General features: G+C 38.0%; 1 protein-coding gene across 4 annotated transcripts in view; it reads left to right on the plus strand.

The window, feature by feature from the left end:
* baiap2b (BAR/IMD domain containing adaptor protein 2b) overlaps positions 1-20,055 on the plus strand; it is a 53,016-nt gene that overhangs the window by 14,152 nt on the left and 18,809 nt on the right. For 3 of the 4 annotated variants that reach the window (XM_082151641.1, XM_082151639.1, XM_082151638.1), the window contains exons 3-6: positions 2,413-2,499; positions 13,897-13,958; positions 14,490-14,561; positions 15,771-15,908. In XM_082151641.1, the coding sequence (XP_082007767.1) occupies positions 2,413-2,499; positions 13,897-13,958; positions 14,490-14,561; positions 15,771-15,908 (359 nt within the window). The remainder of the gene's footprint in view (positions 1-2,412; positions 2,500-13,896; positions 13,959-14,489; positions 14,562-15,770; positions 15,909-20,055) is intronic. The other variant, XM_082151640.1, reaches the window with a different exon arrangement.

The following is a 20,055-nucleotide window of genomic DNA, read 5'->3' on the forward strand; positions in this document are numbered from 1 at the left end:
CCATCCTTGTAGATCTATGGAGGTTCGCAGAATCCCTCATGGGGATTTGCTGGAGTTGTAAATATGCCAGGTCTTGCAGGCAGCAGAGTGGAAACCCTCCACAGTACCCACTAATGATACAAATGGTGGCCACTGGGCATTAGCAAGTTTTGGGGTTGCTTGGCAAATGCAAGTAACCAATAGTAAAACTAATAGGTTGTTTGAAGATAATGAAATATCTTAGTACAAAAAAGAAACATTGGCTGCAAATGTTCAACAGTGGCTTGCAGATTTGGAGGCCCATTTGCATGCCCTAAAGTAGATGATTATGTTCAGCATAAGCAGCTGTTAAGCCTAAAGTATCTCCCCCTTTGCCTGTTTTTTGGAAATGTTGGAGGATTCTTAGAAATAAAGGATTGAAAGGGTCAAGAAGTTAAAAAATGTATTAGAATAAGAATAATTAGTGGCCAAAGACCTTAACATCTGTATTCAATGGAGACTTCTATATGCATTAAGCTGGAGAATATCACATATAGACAATGTGATAACAGGGTATAGATTGGGCTTTTCTGTGGTTTTTAACTTTAGATTGTCTCTTGTGGCTGATCAGTGTTTCCTCAGAAATGGTTGGAGAGACTTTCTGTCCTATTTTTCAGACCTCTGTAATCCTCTTTCCTTCTGCTGCCTCTCTCGTTTCTTTACCCCTCACCACTCAGCCTAACCGCTGGAGCACCAAAGCCCCCAGATTTCCCCCTCTAATCCCTCACAACCAGGACGCACCTTATCCTGAGCATGGGATTTGTGCGGACACTAGCAAATAAGTCTATACATTCATATGTGACTGGGCTGCCATTGGTGTAGCCTAACCACCTCCACCCAAACACTCCTTCTGCATTGAATTGGGATGGCCATACAGCATATTTAATTTGATGCGAGTGTCAACAAGTCTGTTAGGGACAGAAGTATGGTCTGTTTAAAATGTCAGAGAACAGAAACAGATCTTAGATCTTACAACACAAGTGCTTGTGTACTTTCACTGTGTTGATGCATTTTCATTTAATGGCTGATAACTGATAAATGGCTCACATTAAAATTCTACATTAAGTAAATTCAAAGTAAAACACTAAATTCAAATGTTTTAAATGCTGCAAGTGAATTTAGACGTCACAACATTATAATGTAGGCTACAGATGAAAAATTGATATTAATTTTGAGATTTGCTAAAGATTTCAATGTTTTACAGTGCTATTAATTTTTTTGGTGTTTTAATGATTAATGCCAAAGTAAGATGGTGACAAAGCTCATATTAAAATGTAAAAATGATGAACATTCACAGTTGTCTTGCTGCAGTATTCTGTGTTACTGGTGTTACACGGTGCTTGGCCATACACGATTACATTATTTGCCCACCACGACACCGCAAATGTAATTAAAACCATTTAGTTTAGTTGGACCAAGGATATTACAATTACTGAAAGCGTCTGCTCTGCTCCATACAGCACGAGCTGCAGAGTCGCAGCAGGAGTCTGCTTTAATTTTGAGAGAATTTGAGAAATTGAGAAACTTGAATTTGAGAAATTGAGAAACTTTAATTTGAGAAATTGAGAAACTTTAATTTGAGAAATTGCTTGAGATGATTGACAGGATAGCGGAGGATTTGGTGCTCAACAGATCCTGAGCGTCATTAACAAGTATCATATAGTGTAAATGTGCGGTCAGATCCCTACACGAAAGTGAAAAGTCTGTAAAAAAAAATTCTATTAGACAATTAAATGTACTTATATCTCTCACAGCCTTTTATATTTGCATCAAATTAAATATGCTGTGTTGGTCTATATAATTCTTACTTGATTTTAAAATGATGAAGTCTATCAACTGAAGTCAAGGCAGAACTTGGCTTATTCTACTCTGCTACACATGCTAACCTTCGCTAACCACTTGCTCAGTACCTTCTGGTTCTAAATTTCCCTGTGGTCCAAGATACTTTGTGCTTCTTGGCACTCTCCCGCCTCGCTAAACTGCCATGATCCTCTGGCTCTGAGAGAGCCTGTTTCAGAGCCAGCCCTTCTCTTCCATGGTGATGCAGAAGAGGCACAGCTGTCCCTGTGGTGGGACCTCACACAGAATGAGTGATTGCTCTCAGTAATGCGCTATCTGATGTGAATGTTAAGTTTTGGAGGGTATCAAACTTTCTTTTATTATTATTATTATTTTAAAGTAATAGTACTTTTGCTATTCATTGCTCACCAATCACAAGCTCCACCCCCACCTCCCCAGTTCTCTGGCCGAGACATCATAGAACATAGAGCTTAAAGCTTTCCCATCCACCACTCCTGTTTTCATAGATGCTGCACCTGTGGGTTGAGGGAAGCTTCGGGTCAGCAAGTTAGCACAACCCCGATTCTTATGTCCCCAATGCTTCCATGTTTCCAGGTGTGACATTTGCAGCAAAAGGCTACTTCGACGCACTGGTGCGGATGGGAGAGCTGGCCAGCGAGAGTCACGGCTCTAAGGATCTTGGTGAGTTATAGACTGTAGCTGCAGTGGCCCCTGTGGTTGGGAGGGGGATTGCAAAAGAGAATAACTTATGGTTTCAGTGTGAATGGCTTTGGATGTATGAGTACATAGTACAGCTGTATCTTTGGACATAACACACATGTACAAATGTACACACTCTGCAGATTCATTAATTTGCTCATTGGTGATTGGTTTGCACTATGTTCATTATATACTGTTGTCTTATTTCCTTGTCTCTCAATGAATAATCATCCAAATGTAACAATTAGGATTTAGATTTAGGGTGTCATGATGAGATTATAAAACCATTCTTGACGCATCTCAACTTTTTACAAACAGTCTAAGTGTGCATTTCTTTTGCAGTAAAATGTGGAAATCTAGTTACCTGCCCTTTCATGACTTTAAACTTTGCCGTTCTGCTGTGCATGAGAACAAACAATGCATTAATAGTACCTGAAACCATATGAAAAGGTTTGTGTAATTTTTTTCTTCTTAGCATGCCACTTCAGATGGCATCTGTCCCATCTTTGCTAGGTAAAGTTATATTCTTTAAATATTTCAGTTTAGTGGAAGTTTTTGCACATCACGACACCTTTTATCATCTATAACATTTTGCTTTGCATATGTTTTTTTAATCAATTAAAAATGAATAATTTGTTTTCGCTCCAGCCCTTGTATGAATTATGCCCTGATGAAAAATTTTATGTGAACCCTTTTTTAAATGACATTCAGAGAACATATCTGAAGTCACAGTACAAGTATGTTTTTCTTTCCTCAGTAATGTTGCTGTCCATTCATTATTTACAAGTGACTGTGCCTTGTTGCTAGCAGTGACTAACTGTGCAGTAAACACTATAGCAACCAATGGATGCACCAAATATCAGTACATACAAATAAATCTTTTGGCATTTACCTTTCCAGGAAGTGTTGTTCTGTTCTATTGGTATCTTGCTGAAAAGAGCATTTTAGACCTGTAAGTCTGAATATCATTTGATTTAAATCAGGTTAGTCTTTCTTGATCTCCACAGGGAAATTTATTGACCAGAGTGTGGGTTTAAACCTCAGTGCTCAACTTCAAACAAACAATCCTTGTTCAATTGTGTGTCCAGTGCATCACTCTGGGTAGAGTTGGAGTCTGATTAGATGGACTTCAGTGGAATGTGAGACTCTTGATAGGATTGGCTGTTGAATCTATTGCATAATCTGTCATTCTTCAAGATGATGCTAAAAGCACATCAGTGTCGCAGCAGCAAATTTGAATAGACGTTTTATCTTAGAAGAGGACTGGAGGGGAGAGGCTGGTTATACTTCCATTATTTATCTCAAAATCATTTTTCTGAGCATTCACCTTCTCATTTCACTGCTGGTGTCTCATTGAATACATGTTCAATGGAGATCACGATACCAGCTCTAATTTGATGATTAAAAGGCTATTATTTGAATGAATTCAGCTTCATCTCATCCTGATATTAGTTACCTGATTTACAACATTCTCAATATCTAAACAGTACAGCCGAGCTGGAGACCTTATGAGATTATATTTTGGGCTGCAGGAATGCTGCTGTCTCAGCATTGTAAAAAGCAGCAATATCTCTGTATGAAAAAGTTTAATGAGAAAAGTTTGATGAGAATTTAAGTCTCTTAGCCTTTTCACTAGAGACTTTCATCACTAGACAAATTACAGCACGTCTATGTTTGTTTTATGCCTTAATGTCATATGCATGTGTGGCATTATGATTATGCACATAATATCTTTTAATGTTGAAAAGTGCCTATCAATAGAGATTTTATAAAATACATAAAATACAGAAATGGATGTGTCCCAAACAAGTAGTTGTGTGTTTACTAATATTTTTGTTAATATTTGCTAATATATTGTTTTTTAAACTGTTTTGCAGACTAAATCAGTATACTCCCCCTTCCCACATGTATTAACTATCTTATGCTTCTAGTTATTCCAGTAATGCTCATGTCATTTGTCTGTGCCTGTTCTTTACAATGAATGACAACCAGGCATGAACTTTTTTTTTTTACTTTCTGTACATCACCATTACTATGTGGCTTTCATTAGGGATGCAGTATTGACACTATATTGGCAAGTATCTAATGAACAGTGCTTCCCACTTTTGTTGCATGTGTCTGTTATTTTCTGTCTCGTTCTTGTCTTTCATTTCTTGACACTAATAAAAGGTGCCATAGTATCTTTCCCTTCACATGGTATTCCAGAGCATACCAGATGCATGGCATAACCACAAAACATACCTGTTCCTTTGTCTGGTTGTTGTCTGAGTGAGTACTATGATTGATTTACATGAGCAAGACAAAGAAGTGTGTGTTCCTCTTTGAGTGACAGGTTTTGTTAAGATCAGGTCTGTTCTGTAAGTATATGTTGAATGTCAGTGTTAGTTAGGGGCCATAGGCTTTGAAAGAGCTTGCAAGAGAACATCGGCATGAAGTGGAAACTTTTATCCAATTTGGCCACAGGGAGAATGAGTCTGTGTTATGAATTTATACTCATGCAGACATGTGCGTGGGTGAGGGTGCATGCATTTAAGCACGTGGGAACCATAGCATCAGCCATGTGGACCCAACCTGATTGCTGCGTGCCTAAATAAATCTCTTAAGTGAGGTCTTAGCCCAGCGTTATTAATTGACGCAGACTTATTTTTGACTTTAGTATAATTGTATGCAATAAGGAAGGCAGTTCTGAAGATGGGAGGCTTCACTGGGCTTAGATCATCGTGATAGCCATGAAACCTTACAATCAGTCACACAATCTCAGTGAAGCACTTTTTGCCCACCACAGTCAGCTTCAAGATGTTCCTGTCTTCATGGACTTGTTAGCATGTCTCTGAGATGGACTGGAGGGTTTTTAAACGATGTGCACCACAGCGGCCACATTAATAATGTAAGACCTAAAGCATAATGGGTAGCACAGTTCACATGCCTGAGGTGTGTGTGCACTTGTTGTCCACCATGTTATACTATTTCTTATGGATGTCGACTAGTCATCCAACAACCTAGTTGATTAGTGCAGTTGACTAATTTATGTATGTAGAACAGGCCTGTGTTATGATTTGTATTTATATTTATATTACATATATTTATTTTGTATTTATTTTCATATTTAATTTCTTTATACATTTTTATTTTATTTAAAAAAAATATTTATCCTCTACGAAAAGTTATCTTTAAATGAAGCAACACTGCATCACATCTAACTCCCACCATAAGTGTTGTGATTTTAAGACACAAACGTTATTTTGAATGAATCTTACACAAAAAAAAAAATGCAATCAGGGTCAAATGAACTTAAAACCAGCCCAATTATCCAGAATTTCCTTAAAAGGAGACGTAACCCAAAAAAGAAAATTCTGTAATTTTCTAGCCCTTGCGTCATTTTTGGGCATGTGACTAAGAGCACAAATCTCATTGGTTGGCTAGTGTTCTTTGTGGTTTGAAGTAAACTGGAACGACTTGAGGGTGAGTAAATGAGATTGGAATTTTTATTTTTGAGGGAAATATTCCTTTAAGAACGATAAATCAACTATAGTCAGTCATGCAACCCACCCACTAGTTGATTTACACAATATATATAATGATGTCCTTAAATCCTATCAGTCTAGTTATATAATTAAATGAGCGGAAGTAATCAAAATTTATGAAATTCCTTTATATCATTGCAAGAGCTTCTTTCTCGGGGTAGTGGATAATGATGAGATTTCATTAAGTGCTGTTATCTTCCTCTTCATCGCATCCTCAACTCTGAATAACTTGTGATCTCTCACTGTGAAGAGAGATGCACAGTGATTCTTCAATGCAGCACTTGTGCGTATCGCATCACCCAACGCCCGCAGTCAGCCCACGCACTGATGCAGGAACGCAGCCGGCCTGAGGAGAGAGAGGGAGCCGTGAGCTAAAAATAGATGAAGCACTTGCCTTAACAGGAGAAGTTCCGCTAGAGAGAGAATGAGAGAGCGAGAGTAATGTGAATGCGGCCCGTGCTGTGGATTTAGAGTCCCAGAATGCCTCCTTAGTGATGTCATGTGTTTCCAAAAACAGCTTCCCCTGTCTGCCTTTTCAATGCTGCACGAGTGTGAGGAATAATAAACAGCTTCCTGTTCCTCCTGCCCAAATAGGGGTATCAGTCGTCATAGATGTGAGATACCAGTAGGTCGTTGTCTTCTCACGTTTGTAGAACGCTTTGGGAGTTTTCCATCAAATTACAACTGTTTGTGCTGATAATTAGTCTAAATCCTGGATATTCAAGCTCAAGCACAAATGTTTGCAGGAAGGCAACTGTGTTCTCTGAATAAACACGATTAATTGCGTCTGCAAGCATCTTGCTCTGGCTGTAGTCACAAAATAACTCTGGGGTGTTTGAATAATTAATGCTGGTAAATCTTGGTGCAAACTGAAATGCTCCAGCAACACATCCGGTCTCATTTTTGATAAGCTATTTAAATAAATCCTTAAAAATATGCTTCACAGATCGGATTTCCTGTCCAAAAATTGAGCATTTGAATCTTTAGTTTCTTTGCTACTGTGGCACACCACAATGAATGTTATTTTTCATCTATGGAGAACGGCCCGAAGGCTAAATCACTCATTAAATTAATTTAGAGTGAAGAAAAATTGGACACATCTGCAAAACCATTAGCCTTTTCTGACCAGACTGAATAAAGTAATAAAATAATTTTAGCCGAAGGAATAAAAACCCTTCTTTAACACGTTTAAGCGATTGATTTATGTATATATTACAAAAAAGTTACAATTTTAAATGTAGATTTTTTTTTTTTTTTTTTTAAATAAAATAAAAATGATGCTTTTTATTCAGCAAGGATGCATTAAATGAATCAAAAGTAAGGAGTAGACTTTTACACTGTTATATTGTTGCAAAAAATTATTAGAAAAAGAATGCTGTACTTTTGAACTTTCTATTCAAGGAATCATGAAAACAATGTATCATGGTTTCCACAAAAATATTAAGCAGCAACTGTTTTTCTACACTGATAATAATAAGAAATGTTTCTTGAGCACCAAATGTTAGAATGATTTCTGAATGATCATGTGACACTGAAGACTGGAGTAATCCTCACAGGAATAAATTACATTTTAAAATATATTAACCTAGAGTTATTTTAAAATAGCAATATTATTTCACAATGTTAAACAATGTTAAATGTTCATAATGTTCACAATTAAATTGAGCACTGCATGTCATGTGTGTTTTTTGGTTTACATAATAGTTAAGATGGTCAGATGTCAGATGTAACAAAGAAAAAAAGGAAATAAACATTCAACAAGACATTTAAGAACCGTGGAAATATTTTTCTGTATAGATATGTACAGCTGTCTCTCTCTCTCTCTCTCTCTCTCTCTCTCAGTTCTCAAACTTTCAATTCCTGCTCACCACAGGAACAGTTGAAATAGCACTTTATTATGTGATTGACTCTATTCTGATGTTGGGAGCGCAGCAGCAGGTTGGCACAGACAAAGTTCGGGGCAGTCGTGGCCTAATGGTTAGAGAGTCTGGTTCTCAATACCGGCAGGAAATGACTGAGGTGCCCTTGAGCAAGGCACCTAACCCCCAATCGCTTCCCAGGCGCCACAGCAAAAATGGCTGCCCACTGTGTGTGTATCCACGGTTTGCAGTGTGTGTGTTCTCTACTCACTACTCCTAATGTGTGTGCACTAACTTAGATGGGTTAAATGCAGAGGACAAATTCCAAGTATGGGTTGTCTAAGGGCGCTTTCACACTGGCAGTTTAGTGCGGACCGGGGCACGGTTCGCATGAAAAATCGTTAATGTGAACGCTGTCATCGGACCCGGGTGCACACTAGAGTACCGAACCCGAGACTACCTGGAGGAGGTGGTCTGAGCTCGGTTTCTCCCGAACCGTGGTGCAGTTCGCGTTAATGTGCAAGCAACACGGACTCGGGTGCGCGCTTGTTCAGGAAGTATAGTATCCCGCGCATGCGTATCACTGTCGATATCATTGTTTGATTGCGTTTGCGATGACGTAAGATCACTGCAAACGCACCTGGGTTCGATACAACTAATTGAGTGTGAAACCAGACCAACGCTGCGGGGGGCGCCGGGAACTAGCGCACTCGGGTTCGGACCGCAGCAAATGAACCCAGTGGAAAAACGCCCTTACTCTCACCTTTTAAGTTTCATTTTCAGTCCAATTAGGTGGGATTTGTAGTGTTATAACATGGTTTGAGTATTTCCTCACCACACTGAAAGCCATTGCCTCACCCCCTGGGTATCTCTCCCTCCACACACAAACAAGCACACATACAAAAAATGGCAAATGGCTCAAACACCTCTGAGGAATGAATCACAGAGCTGATAATTGCTGCTACAGATGCCATTGCGAACTGAGTCGTCGCTTGGCGATGGATGCACTGCTGTGACTTGCATCAGAGCTGCTATTGGAGAACATTCTTTTAAGAGCATTTCATCTTCTCACAGGTAGACAAATTAATGAGTCATGCTAAAGAGAAAAATTTGCTCATGAACATTAATAAATTTATGTTATTGTAACTTGTAAGCCTTCCAAACCCTAGTGAGCTACCTACTCAGACAGCATTTTAAGGCATCATGTAGGTACTTGCCTTCTAAAATATACTAGAATGAATTGCGGCAAGCCTCAAAATTAATACAAATTTGAATAAAATAAAGTAATAATAATAGTAAAATGGGAGATGAGTGCTGATTTGTAAAGTGAATATTGCAAAGTATAAATGAGCTATTTTACTCAAAATATGGGTGTTCTCTGAATTTTAACTCTCATTAGAGTATCTTTTTGTTAGCTTAGCAACATTCTAATGCCCAACTCCATTGGAATTAGTCACTGCCAATGTAGGGCAATCTAAATCATTTGCTTATGAGGTTAAATTTTACTTTGAAGGTAGACATCTATGTAGGTATAGATAATAAGGCAGCTCACTAGGTTTGGAAATGGAGATGTTTTATAATTAATACTCATAAGCTATTGCTTCAAATTATTCATTATTTAGCCACCTATTGGTCTAAATAAAGTTCAATAGTCATGGACAATGATAATAATGTTACTTCGATATTTGATAAAAATGAATTTGGCTGCCCAGCACATCCAACCCACAACACCCCTCCCTGAATCTGTTCTGCTGCAGTAATCAATCTCCATTACGACCTCATCAGCTGCTCTCTAATAGTCATGTATACAGTCCTCTGCCACCAAGTAATGTCCGCAAAATAATTATTTAGGAGTTTCAAGCTCAATGAGGCATTAACGCATTTCGTTTTGGGTCACTGAGTTTTACAGATTCAAATACGGCTGGATTATTATATTGAAGCATACGGATCAGTTTGACTGTTTTGTTTGTTTGTTCTGCCTATAGATATACAACCACATGTAAGCTTAGTGGAAAGAAAGAGCTGTGCACTAGGTTTATGTCATTTTTAATGATAAAAGTTCTGCTGCAAAGCGTCTTCCAGTGTATTGGAGAATTCAGCAGAGGAGACTTTGGTCCAAACAAAGGCACTAAAGTTTATCACATCCATCTGTGTGCTGTATAATAAACCCAATACTGGTGTTTATAACTTCTACCAAAGTCACAGTAAGAGTAAAATAATTTAAGAACAACAAGAGATGGCGAGGGAGAATTGAGTTAGTTTAATAAGAGACAGGACAACAGAAGAATGGACAAAGAAAGAAGGTTTTCTAGCACTCTCTCACTTGCTTTCTGATGAGAGTACATTATGGGGTTCATCTTCCCTTGAAAATGTTAGGTTGACCCAGTGAGACTCTACGGTGTCATGCAGCGATGCTGCTGTAGTGCTTGGCCAACCATGGTATAAAAAGGCCACTTCTCAGTCACAATTCAAGTTTTTCTCTCTCTCGAATATCCTGTTTTACTTTGAAAGGTATGGAGCCCCACACATGACTTGTGAAAGTAAAAAAAAGAGTGAGCGCAAATTAAGAATTCGTTCCCATGACTTATTAATTTGTGTCCACAAATTATTTGTTTCCTTGTTTTAGTTAAATCATGGTCACGTTGTGTTAAATCATGGTCACGTTGTACTAATTTGTTCCCTCGCTTTAGTTAAATTATGGCCAACAAGGAAACAAATTAAGTTGTGGGAACAAATTCTTAATTAGTGGCCATGATATTTTGACCTCCACTCCGCATGCCATGTGCGTGGGTCCGTTGAAAAGTATCATTTTACAAAAATAAAATGGGTTTCATGTTGACTTGTGCACAGCAAATCAAAAATCATTCTCATTTTAAGCTCTTTATCTTTTTGTATTTATTCCTTACTAAGTCCTCAGTGCTTTATTTAAATAATGTACTGATGATTGATGTTTTTGTCAAACAAGCCAAAATGTTTTTAGTAGTTCGTTTTTTTTTAGGGTGCTGACGATGCCCCAGTTTTTCTTCAGACTGTACCTTAATTGATTCGGCCCTTTTAGAGCGGACAACAATATGTTTAAGTCTTTCAAAGCTGCAGATGTTGTGATCCGTGCTGATTACTGGTAAGCGGCTTAGAGCCCTGCCGAGCACGGCTGAATTGCAGCAGAGAGATTCGGGGGTGTGAAGGATGAGGACGGGGAGTGGTGTCAGACCATTGTGCTGACTTAGACAGGAAATGAGAGTGTGTCGACCTACAGACGAGATCTGGACTGGGGACAACTGGGTGAGGCTAGGGCATGGTCAGCAGCAGTGGGTCTCCAGTCTCTCATACACTTTTATATGAACCTGATATAGTATACCCATAGGAAGAAAAATCACAGATGATTTTTAATATCTTAGTTGTTTCTCCTAGAACGCCTTTCAGAAGACATCTCAACGGTGTCACAAATTGTGCTCAGATGTGATTGCAGACTTAGCAGTTAGAAATTTCTCAAAGGCCAAATTATCTAAGCTATCCATTTTTAATTTTATATCACTATACTTTTACTGTATTTAGATAATTGCCTTGTTTATTTCTCCTAAAGATTTTTTTGAGGAAACATCTGTGATACTTAGATGAAGAATAACTGAGATCCCCATTACATCTTCAGAGCTATGAAAGAGAAACCAACATTTTTTTGTTTTAAATGTTGTCACTTGAGGATTGTCACTTGAATGTTGTCAAATTAATCACTTGCCCATAATATCTAATGACATTCTTTCTGAATATTTAATTGAGTTCCTATTAGAAAACAATGGCTATTCTTGTTTGGTACCTTAGAAAGTGTCACAGTCATTCATGCCTGCTTTCCCTTTCATGCTAATTCTTTTCATTCTACCACAACAAAAATTATGGACTGAATTTGGATACAGCAAGATAAGCATATGTGTAATATGTGTTTGCATGTCCACCCTTATTAATCTCTCTGTTTCGTTGGACGTTACTGGTTGGATGCAGTCTGCTGACCTTGAACTCAAACAACTGTATAAAACGGACTGTCCGTCTATTTCTCAGAAGGCAGGGCTTAAAGGGAAGGCTTGATTAGATATGTACTGCAGGCTGGTTTAGTTGTCCCGGGTCCAGCTTGACGGATTCAAAGACAGGCAGGGTCATGCTTTATGAAACACAGTAGTGTGTGGCTCAGTAGCTCAGAGGGATGTGCATGGATTTCAAATATAAATAAATGTGTGCATTGATATTGAAGGTATTTAATATCTAGTGATATGGAAAATAACATGCAGCACAATTTGAGTTATCATTCACGTCCATACATAGCACAAACCTGTATATGTGGAGGAATGTTGCCTCCACATATACAGCCCTATGAAGACTTGCATCCATTACCAGTTCAGGAGGTAGAGAGATGTCATGCGAGTGCATGAACGTGAACGTCTGTCATTGTTCTTTTACAGCTGATTTGTGTGTAAATGCCTTGTCTTTTCAAAGTGTCTGCGGCTGATGCTGCCCTCTATGTTGCATACTGTGTGTGTGCGTTTTTTGTTATTTTATTTCATTATTTTATCAAGCCAGTTCAAACCTGGTTAATGCAGAGTTAGACAACAGTTTGATGGATGGATGGATGGATGGAAGGAAGATGTCTCAGCAGTGCTCTACAATAATTTATGTCCCTGTGGAAGTGTGTATTACTAATGTAATGAATGGAAGCTTTGTTTTAGGGCTGCTTTGATTGAGTAATATGATTTGAGGCTTTATAAGCACACCTACAAAGATGCCACCAGCCAGTTTGAGCCTTCAAAGCCTTCAAAAACACTTGCATACTTTGATGGCCCTTGTGGCTTAATGCTGTATATTTTAACTGTGGTGTTATGGATCCAGCAGCAAATAGTGGTGTAGGAAACACTGCTTTGATATTATGCACATGAGACTTGGGCAGCCCTCTGGCCTGTGTTATTTATGCATTTAGTGTTTGGGGAGGTTTTACTCATTCACTCTTTCTTACTGTCTTAAGGTCTTCTGTACATTTGTTCCTGCTCAAACTAGGTCTTTTGTTCCTTTTTTTACAATGCATTGCCTAATCAGAAGAGGCAGCATGTAGGTACCCCGACACTGCACAACACAACACACACGCCTCAAATGGCTGCATGATTCACCTCTTCTCTCTTTATTTGTGCTTTTCTTTCGATTTTTTTTTTTTTTTCTCTCTCTCTTGTACCACAGAATGATACGTTGATATGAGAAAACTGTGTGCTAACAACATGATCTTTTTGACATCTTTTCTATCATTTTTTGTTCAGTCTTATTTGTTTCTCATGTTTATTAAACATGCACTTGCAATATGCTTTTACTGTTTCCCATGAATGTTTTATTTTGTTTTGCATCTTCATGGAAGAATATTTCAGACTAATATTACTTTTTCAGTGTGATCTCTCATTTTTGTTTTTTTGTTTTTTTAAACGAAACAATATGGTTTAACACTTTGTGGTGTTTTTTTTTTGTTTTGTTTGTTTTTTGTTGAGTTTACATGTTTGTCAGATTCTTTCTTGCACCTATAGCTTGACTGTTGGCAGGGCCAGCGCCAAGGGGTGGCATTCGTGAGCCATGCACCCCCCCCCCCCCCCCCCACACACACACACACACACATGAGTTAATGTGCCTTCCCTCCCCGCTGCACATGATCGAATTCGAAAACAAAACTAAAGACGAACACGCAACCGAAAGCAATTACAAATGTGTGATTTCGCCTGCCGCTGACCCCCCCCCCTAGAAATATAAAGCCCCCCCCCCGCCCCCAATCTATGTGCCCTGGCGCCAGCTCTGACTGTCAGCTCACCTTGTTCATAATTTGTTCATAATTTTTCTCTCTACCTCCTTTTTTTCCTCTTCCCTGCACCCTTGTCTGACTGCATGATGTTCTGATATCAGATGCAAAAGTATTATAATGACAATTTCATCTATTTCTTCTGTCTATCTCTCTCTCCTTCTCTTTCTCTCTCAAGGGGATGTGCTTTTTCAGATGGCGGAGGTTCACAGACAGATCCAAATGCAGCTAGAGGACATGGTGAGTATCATTAATGTGATGAAGATCATATTGCCTCATAGGCTCACATTTTCTCATTACATTTTCTCGCAACATGACTGAGACAATCAGGTTGTATCTAAGAGGCCACATTAGCCTCCAGGGTAAGGAAATGGAAGGGAGTGGCGTCTCAAAATGTCACATCGACTCAGACGCTTCCGTATATACATGGAGGACAATAGCCCATGGTCACATGCGTAAACACACCAACTTAGACAGAACACAGACTTTCCTGTGCTGTGTGACACAGCTGCAGATGTTAAACAAACCATATCTAAGTCCTTCTGAAAATGATAACAGGGCAGAAAAAGGAGTAAACAAAGGAGGATTATGGATAGGACATCAGTTTTGGTTCTGTAAGGCTACTTTGTCCAGTGTTAATGACTGAGTTTGGTGTTACATGTGTAATCAAATGCAGAATGAATGTTTGTCATATGAGAGGAAAATTGCTTGTCTGTTGTACTGTAGTGTGTGTGTATAATATAAATTGTATTTGTCTACTGTAATTTTCAGCTGAAATCATTCCACAATGAACTACTCACAGAACTGGAGAAAAAAGTGGAATTGGATGTTCGCTACTTAAATGTAAGTATATAAGCACACACAAACACTTACTTAAGGTACGGTCACATTTGTAAAATAGTGCTGAAATTTTGTCGGCAAAAAAGGTTGTCAATAGTGTAGCGATGCATAAAGCACCGCTCACGCTGAAGTCACTTCCAGCCACTAACTTTCACCCTCACATGAAATACCTGATCGCAATGATTGGATTTCACTCACAAAAGTATATTTCTCTCAAGATTCTCTTTTACCTAACTCAGTAAAGTTAAGGGCTGTCTCGTTTCAAAACAATTATTTTAAAACATGTATAGTCGCTTCCAATAACATAACTATATTTATTCAACTAATTGGCTTTATCCACCCCCAAATACCGTCTCTTTTAAATGCGATAACTGAGTTTACTGCATGTAATGAAAGTGAGAGTATTACCACCATTAACACTAACATTTTCTAAAAGGCTAGTCTTCTCGTCTGTGTTAGGAAAAGGGCTCTTTTTTTTTTTTTGAGAGAGAAGTCTGTTTATATGCATGAAAGATCAGCGGAGCATCTGAAACGAGGCTTTCAGCAACACAGATTGTGAAGTCTTCTTACTGAGTCTCTAACAGGCTTGTTTGTAAATGCATTAGATTGACCCTCAGCTTATTTGCAAAAAAAAATCAAAGGCCCATTTTTTTCGGTCACTCATTTCCAGCATTGACAAACATAATTAACTATGCTCCCATGCTTTTTTGTTCCACACATAGTAAGGATGCAAAATAAAACTGCTCAGTCAAATGAAGCAGAAGGCTTTGGCAGTGAAGACTAGGGGAAACAAAGAGGCTTGGTCTGAAACACAATGAATCCATGAAGCAGGGAGCTCTGGGAAGACACTTTGAGGACAATGAAAGACCTTATTGGGCCAACTCAGCCAAGTTCCCATTAGTGAAGAACACATGACGACCTTCAGGTCTTTTCGATTCTAGATTCAGTTCAGTTAAGCATTGTTAAGAAACAATTGACTCACGATGGGCACTCTAAACATTTATTTTAACCTTTAAACCTCAGGATGTCCTGAGAATAAAGTTATCAAGAATACTGCCGCATCTTATTCCATTCTAGTTGGCATTCATCCACTCTTCTGGAATAGATGCTTGATATAGATATTTGAAATACGACCATTCATTTCCTCGTCTTGTCCATTAGAATTTTCTTAGCTGCGGATTGTGATGAGAGCTGTGTTATTTCGTCTGGCAGGCAGCTCTGAAGAAATATCAGACGGAACACAAAAGTAAAGGAGAGAGTCTGGAGAAGTGCCAGGCCGAACTGAAGAAACTGCGCAGGAAGAGTCAGGGCAGCAAGAACCCCTCCAAATATGGAGACAAGGAGATGCAGGTGAGTCAGCTCTTCTCTTCAAATCTCAACAAAGATAATTACTTTTAAATAGTCACTTTTTGGTGGACTAATTACGGCCAAAAGAAAAAATTCTGTCAACATTCACCCTCATGTCCTTCCCATATGACCTTCTTTTGTGTAACACAAATGAAGATGTTTTGAAGAATGTTGTTCCAAAGACCCAAACGATTTAAATTTTAGTTTGTCGTCCAAAGCTCTTTAATATGACAGAAGACCTGAAATATAACAAATGAGTTGTATGAAGTTTATGATACTTTTATGGTGCGTTGCATCCTTTCTGAAGCTTGAAAGCTCCAGTCCCCATTTCTTATAATTGCATGGAAAAGAGTTTCCAGTACATTCTTCATGTTTTCTCCTTTTTGACATGAGGTTGAGTAAATGATGAGAGAATTTATTTTTGGATGAAGTATTTCTTTAAAATGAGTAAGCATATATCAATTCAATCTTTAAAAATGTATGTCCCTACGCTCAGAGTTTGGCAGTAGATTGGAATGTTCCAGAACTTAGGCATTGAATTTGTTTTTGATTTGTGTGCAATCCATGATATGAGTCTTCCTGCTGGGATTGAATATCATGGGAATTCTATAAATCCCTCTATTTCTATAAATAATCTCCATAAATCCACCCTTTTCTCCCTTCACAGTTTAAATATACACCTTTGAACACACTTGAGAGGAAACATGCACATTTTTACATTGGCAATTCATGCTATTTTGTCCAACATATTTTTGTTTTGTTAAAATTATAATACAATTTATAACCCAAAAAATATGAATCAGATAGATCGAAAGATTCATTAAAAATAACCATGTCGGCAGCGAATTTTGCACAGGGATTTTTTCAGAATGTATTTCAGAATTTTGTGAGTTATAGATCTACAGGGGTTATAAATGTTTAAAAGTGTATTTTTCCTTTATGATATGCTGTTGCTCTTTTCATGCTCCTGCTTTGCACTGAATCAGACAAGAAGCTGTGAAAACAGAGAAAACATTCCCGTTTTAGTCTCTTTGGCTTTTTTAGGTGCTAAAGAAAATCTCACTCTGTTTGGCTGAAGCCCTTCCATGCAATATTGTACTTGTTTTGTGTGGGTTTCATTGTGTGTGGTGTCCTTGTGCTTTTGTTCACCGAGGCCTCATTGTACGGGGGTTGAATTGTCGGGGCCGCTGTTTGTTTTGAACGTACGCCTCTCACTACCGTCATCACCAGGTGTGAGGTCAGGGGGAAGTGGGAGTGTTATGCTGTGGACTGACCTGGGGTCAGTTCATGCCATTAGCTGTAGGTGTGCTCCTCATAGTGGTGTGGGAACATGCTGTTGCGTAAAACGCTGTGGGCTCTGCTTGCATTTTAAACACACTCCACAGGTGTGTATAAGAGAAAACACAGAAAGGAAGAAGATGAGTGGGTTGTTTAAATAAATTAAGTGAACACAGTGAAGGCAACTTCCTGTTCCTGTTTTGAAGTCTAACGAAAGCTCCAGGAGGCCTCCATAGACCTCAACAGATTCAGTTCCAAGCAGAAACAGAGGCTCTGATGTACTTATTTTCTTGACCAATGATCAAAGGCCTAAAGTTTGATGCGTATGCTGCTCTGAAGCAAGAAGTTCATTTAGAAAACAGATGGAAATCACATTCTGATTGTTAGTTTAGCTTGCGCCTCGATTTGAAGCTGCAAGTCAAAGCGACTCTGGCCCCAGCCCATAAACCTCAGACGCTCCCCAGGATTTTTTTTGTTTTTGTTTGTTTTTTGTCAAAGCTGAGATTTGAAAGCTGAGAAAACACTGTGTATGGGTAAGCCCTTCCCATGGTTCCCTACATGTGGCATCTCTCTCAAGAGATTTCTTAAATGTCAAATGAATGTGATTTTTTTTCTTCTTTCTGTAATAGCTTTTGTCAATTATTTATAGGTGTGTGAGTGTGTTCATTCCACTTAGCAGCTCAGTATGAACCATGGATGAATTTTACATGTGGGGCTCATGGTCCCTGCTGTGCATCCTGCTGTGGAGTGAGCAGAAAACTGCAAAACACACTACACCAAGCCTTAGGGAATATCTTACAAAGACAGTTATTTGCTGATATTAGAGTTTTTTTTTTTATAGATTATAATTCGATTTTTTTTTGCCAATGTTGGATATTTAATTGCGCATGATTATTACCCCATTTTTCATTTAAATTTAGTGAGTATTAGATGTCAGAAAAGGTAAAAGTTAATCTTTAAAAATAATAATAATTTTTAAATGTAACCTTTGTAATCCCAAATCAATATCCATTTTCAAACTCTACACTGTAATATTGTGATGCTTAAATTCACTTGTAAAATGACAAATTCTTTAACTATTTAGACAAAATCAAATTTTAACATCAACCTTTTAAAAAATCTAAATTTGCCCCAAAAATGCCAATATGCTAGTTAAGATTTTCTGGAAAAATTCTATTTATTCTGTAAATCAGCTGTTGTTATTACAATTTGAAGTTTGTAATTTTTCACAGTTGTTAAAACATAATATAGGTTTTGTTTTATATAAAAAAAATATCAATTTCCGTTTCAGTTTCCTCCCTGGTCACTAAAGAGAACCGTTCCAGTTCTCCCACAGAACTGCTGCCAATATTAATACCGTGACTAATTTAATATACTCATTTCTCTTTTTTTGTTTCCTTGAGAAATCATAATGCACAGAAATGATGGCGCACTGCAATCTTATCCTGCATTCATATTCAGCACGTGTTAAAATGAGGCCACACAGAGGGCAGGCAGATTGATTTCAACTGGAGTGTCGCTTATGATTTCAGACTGCAGTAGTGTAGGATATGGACCCACGTTACGTCATCTTTGTGCGTGTATATGTGTGTACATTTGTATTCCCCTTGGGTATCAAACTAAAGGCACATAGTGCAGGAATTTTGATCTGAATATAATTTCTGAACCCATTTACCCCGACTCCACCACAATGAGCCATACGGCTACATACTGCCCAGCATACAAACACACTATGACAGTGCAGTAGTACAATACCTGTTTACCAACTCTAGTGTGTAAACCAGTTGAATGCAGTGTTTTTATCAGCTATTTAAAGAGTGTTTACTGTTGCTTGGTTGAGGATGATCATTTTAGCTACTTCACAAGTAGCACTTAACTCCTATGCTTTTAATGTCTGATGGTGAAAATATAGTTTACATAGTTTAGTTGTTTAAATAAATCATGAATGAACCTATTGCCTCTGGCTGTATTGCAGTAAACATCTATCAAAGCTGACATAAATAAAACACTAGTTTTCATACATTTTACTTAACCACTAAATAAAATAAAGCGAATTACTGCCAGCATTGCTACTGAAACTCTTGTGTGTGTAAACTAACTAGTGCAGGGGCAGTTTGGTGACTGTAAGATGCAGAAATATGATGCATCTGAGCTTTGCCTGGTGACAACATATTTTTGTACTTGTATCTGGCAACGGACTTTCACTGGTTCTACGTCTGCAGTTGTGTAAGTGTACTTGCTGAACTTCAAGGTTTAATCTGGGTGTGCAGCTTGTACATGAACTGTACATGTAAATGTACTCTTCATGACTCAGACACTGAAAGAATATTTAATAGGAGCAGAAAAGGGGTCTTGACCATGGGTCATTAAATTCAAAGAAGATCCTGCTGTATAGTGCTGTCATTATCCAGAGAGAAAAAGACAGACTGTCATATCTGATCCATTAGTGCATAAACGTATGCAGTCTACATGCAGATGTGGGCTACGGCATGTTCAAATTCCAAAATAGAGATTCAATCATCTTAAATTACAAATACAGCTATGTTAGTAGCTTACATAAGTAAAGGTTTGGAGATGTTAAGATTTTTTTTAAATTTTATACAATTGTTTTATTACAATTTAAAACAAAAATATTCTATTTTAATATAGTTTAAAATGTAATTTATTTCTGTGATTGCAAGGCTGAATTTGCATCATTACACCAGTCTGACCCTTCAGAAATCATTATAACATGCTGATTTGGTGCTCAAGAATGATTTTATTTATTTTGTTATCAGTTGACAGTTGTGGTGCTTAATATTTTTGTGAAAAGCGAAAAAAAGAAATTTAAGGATTCTTTGCAAGTCCAAAAGAACATTTATTTAAAATATAC

Source organism: Leuciscus leuciscus, assembly GCF_965113295.1.
Source record: "Leuciscus leuciscus genome assembly, chromosome: 21".
Classification (NCBI taxonomy): domain Eukaryota; kingdom Metazoa; phylum Chordata; class Actinopteri; order Cypriniformes; family Leuciscidae; genus Leuciscus; species Leuciscus leuciscus.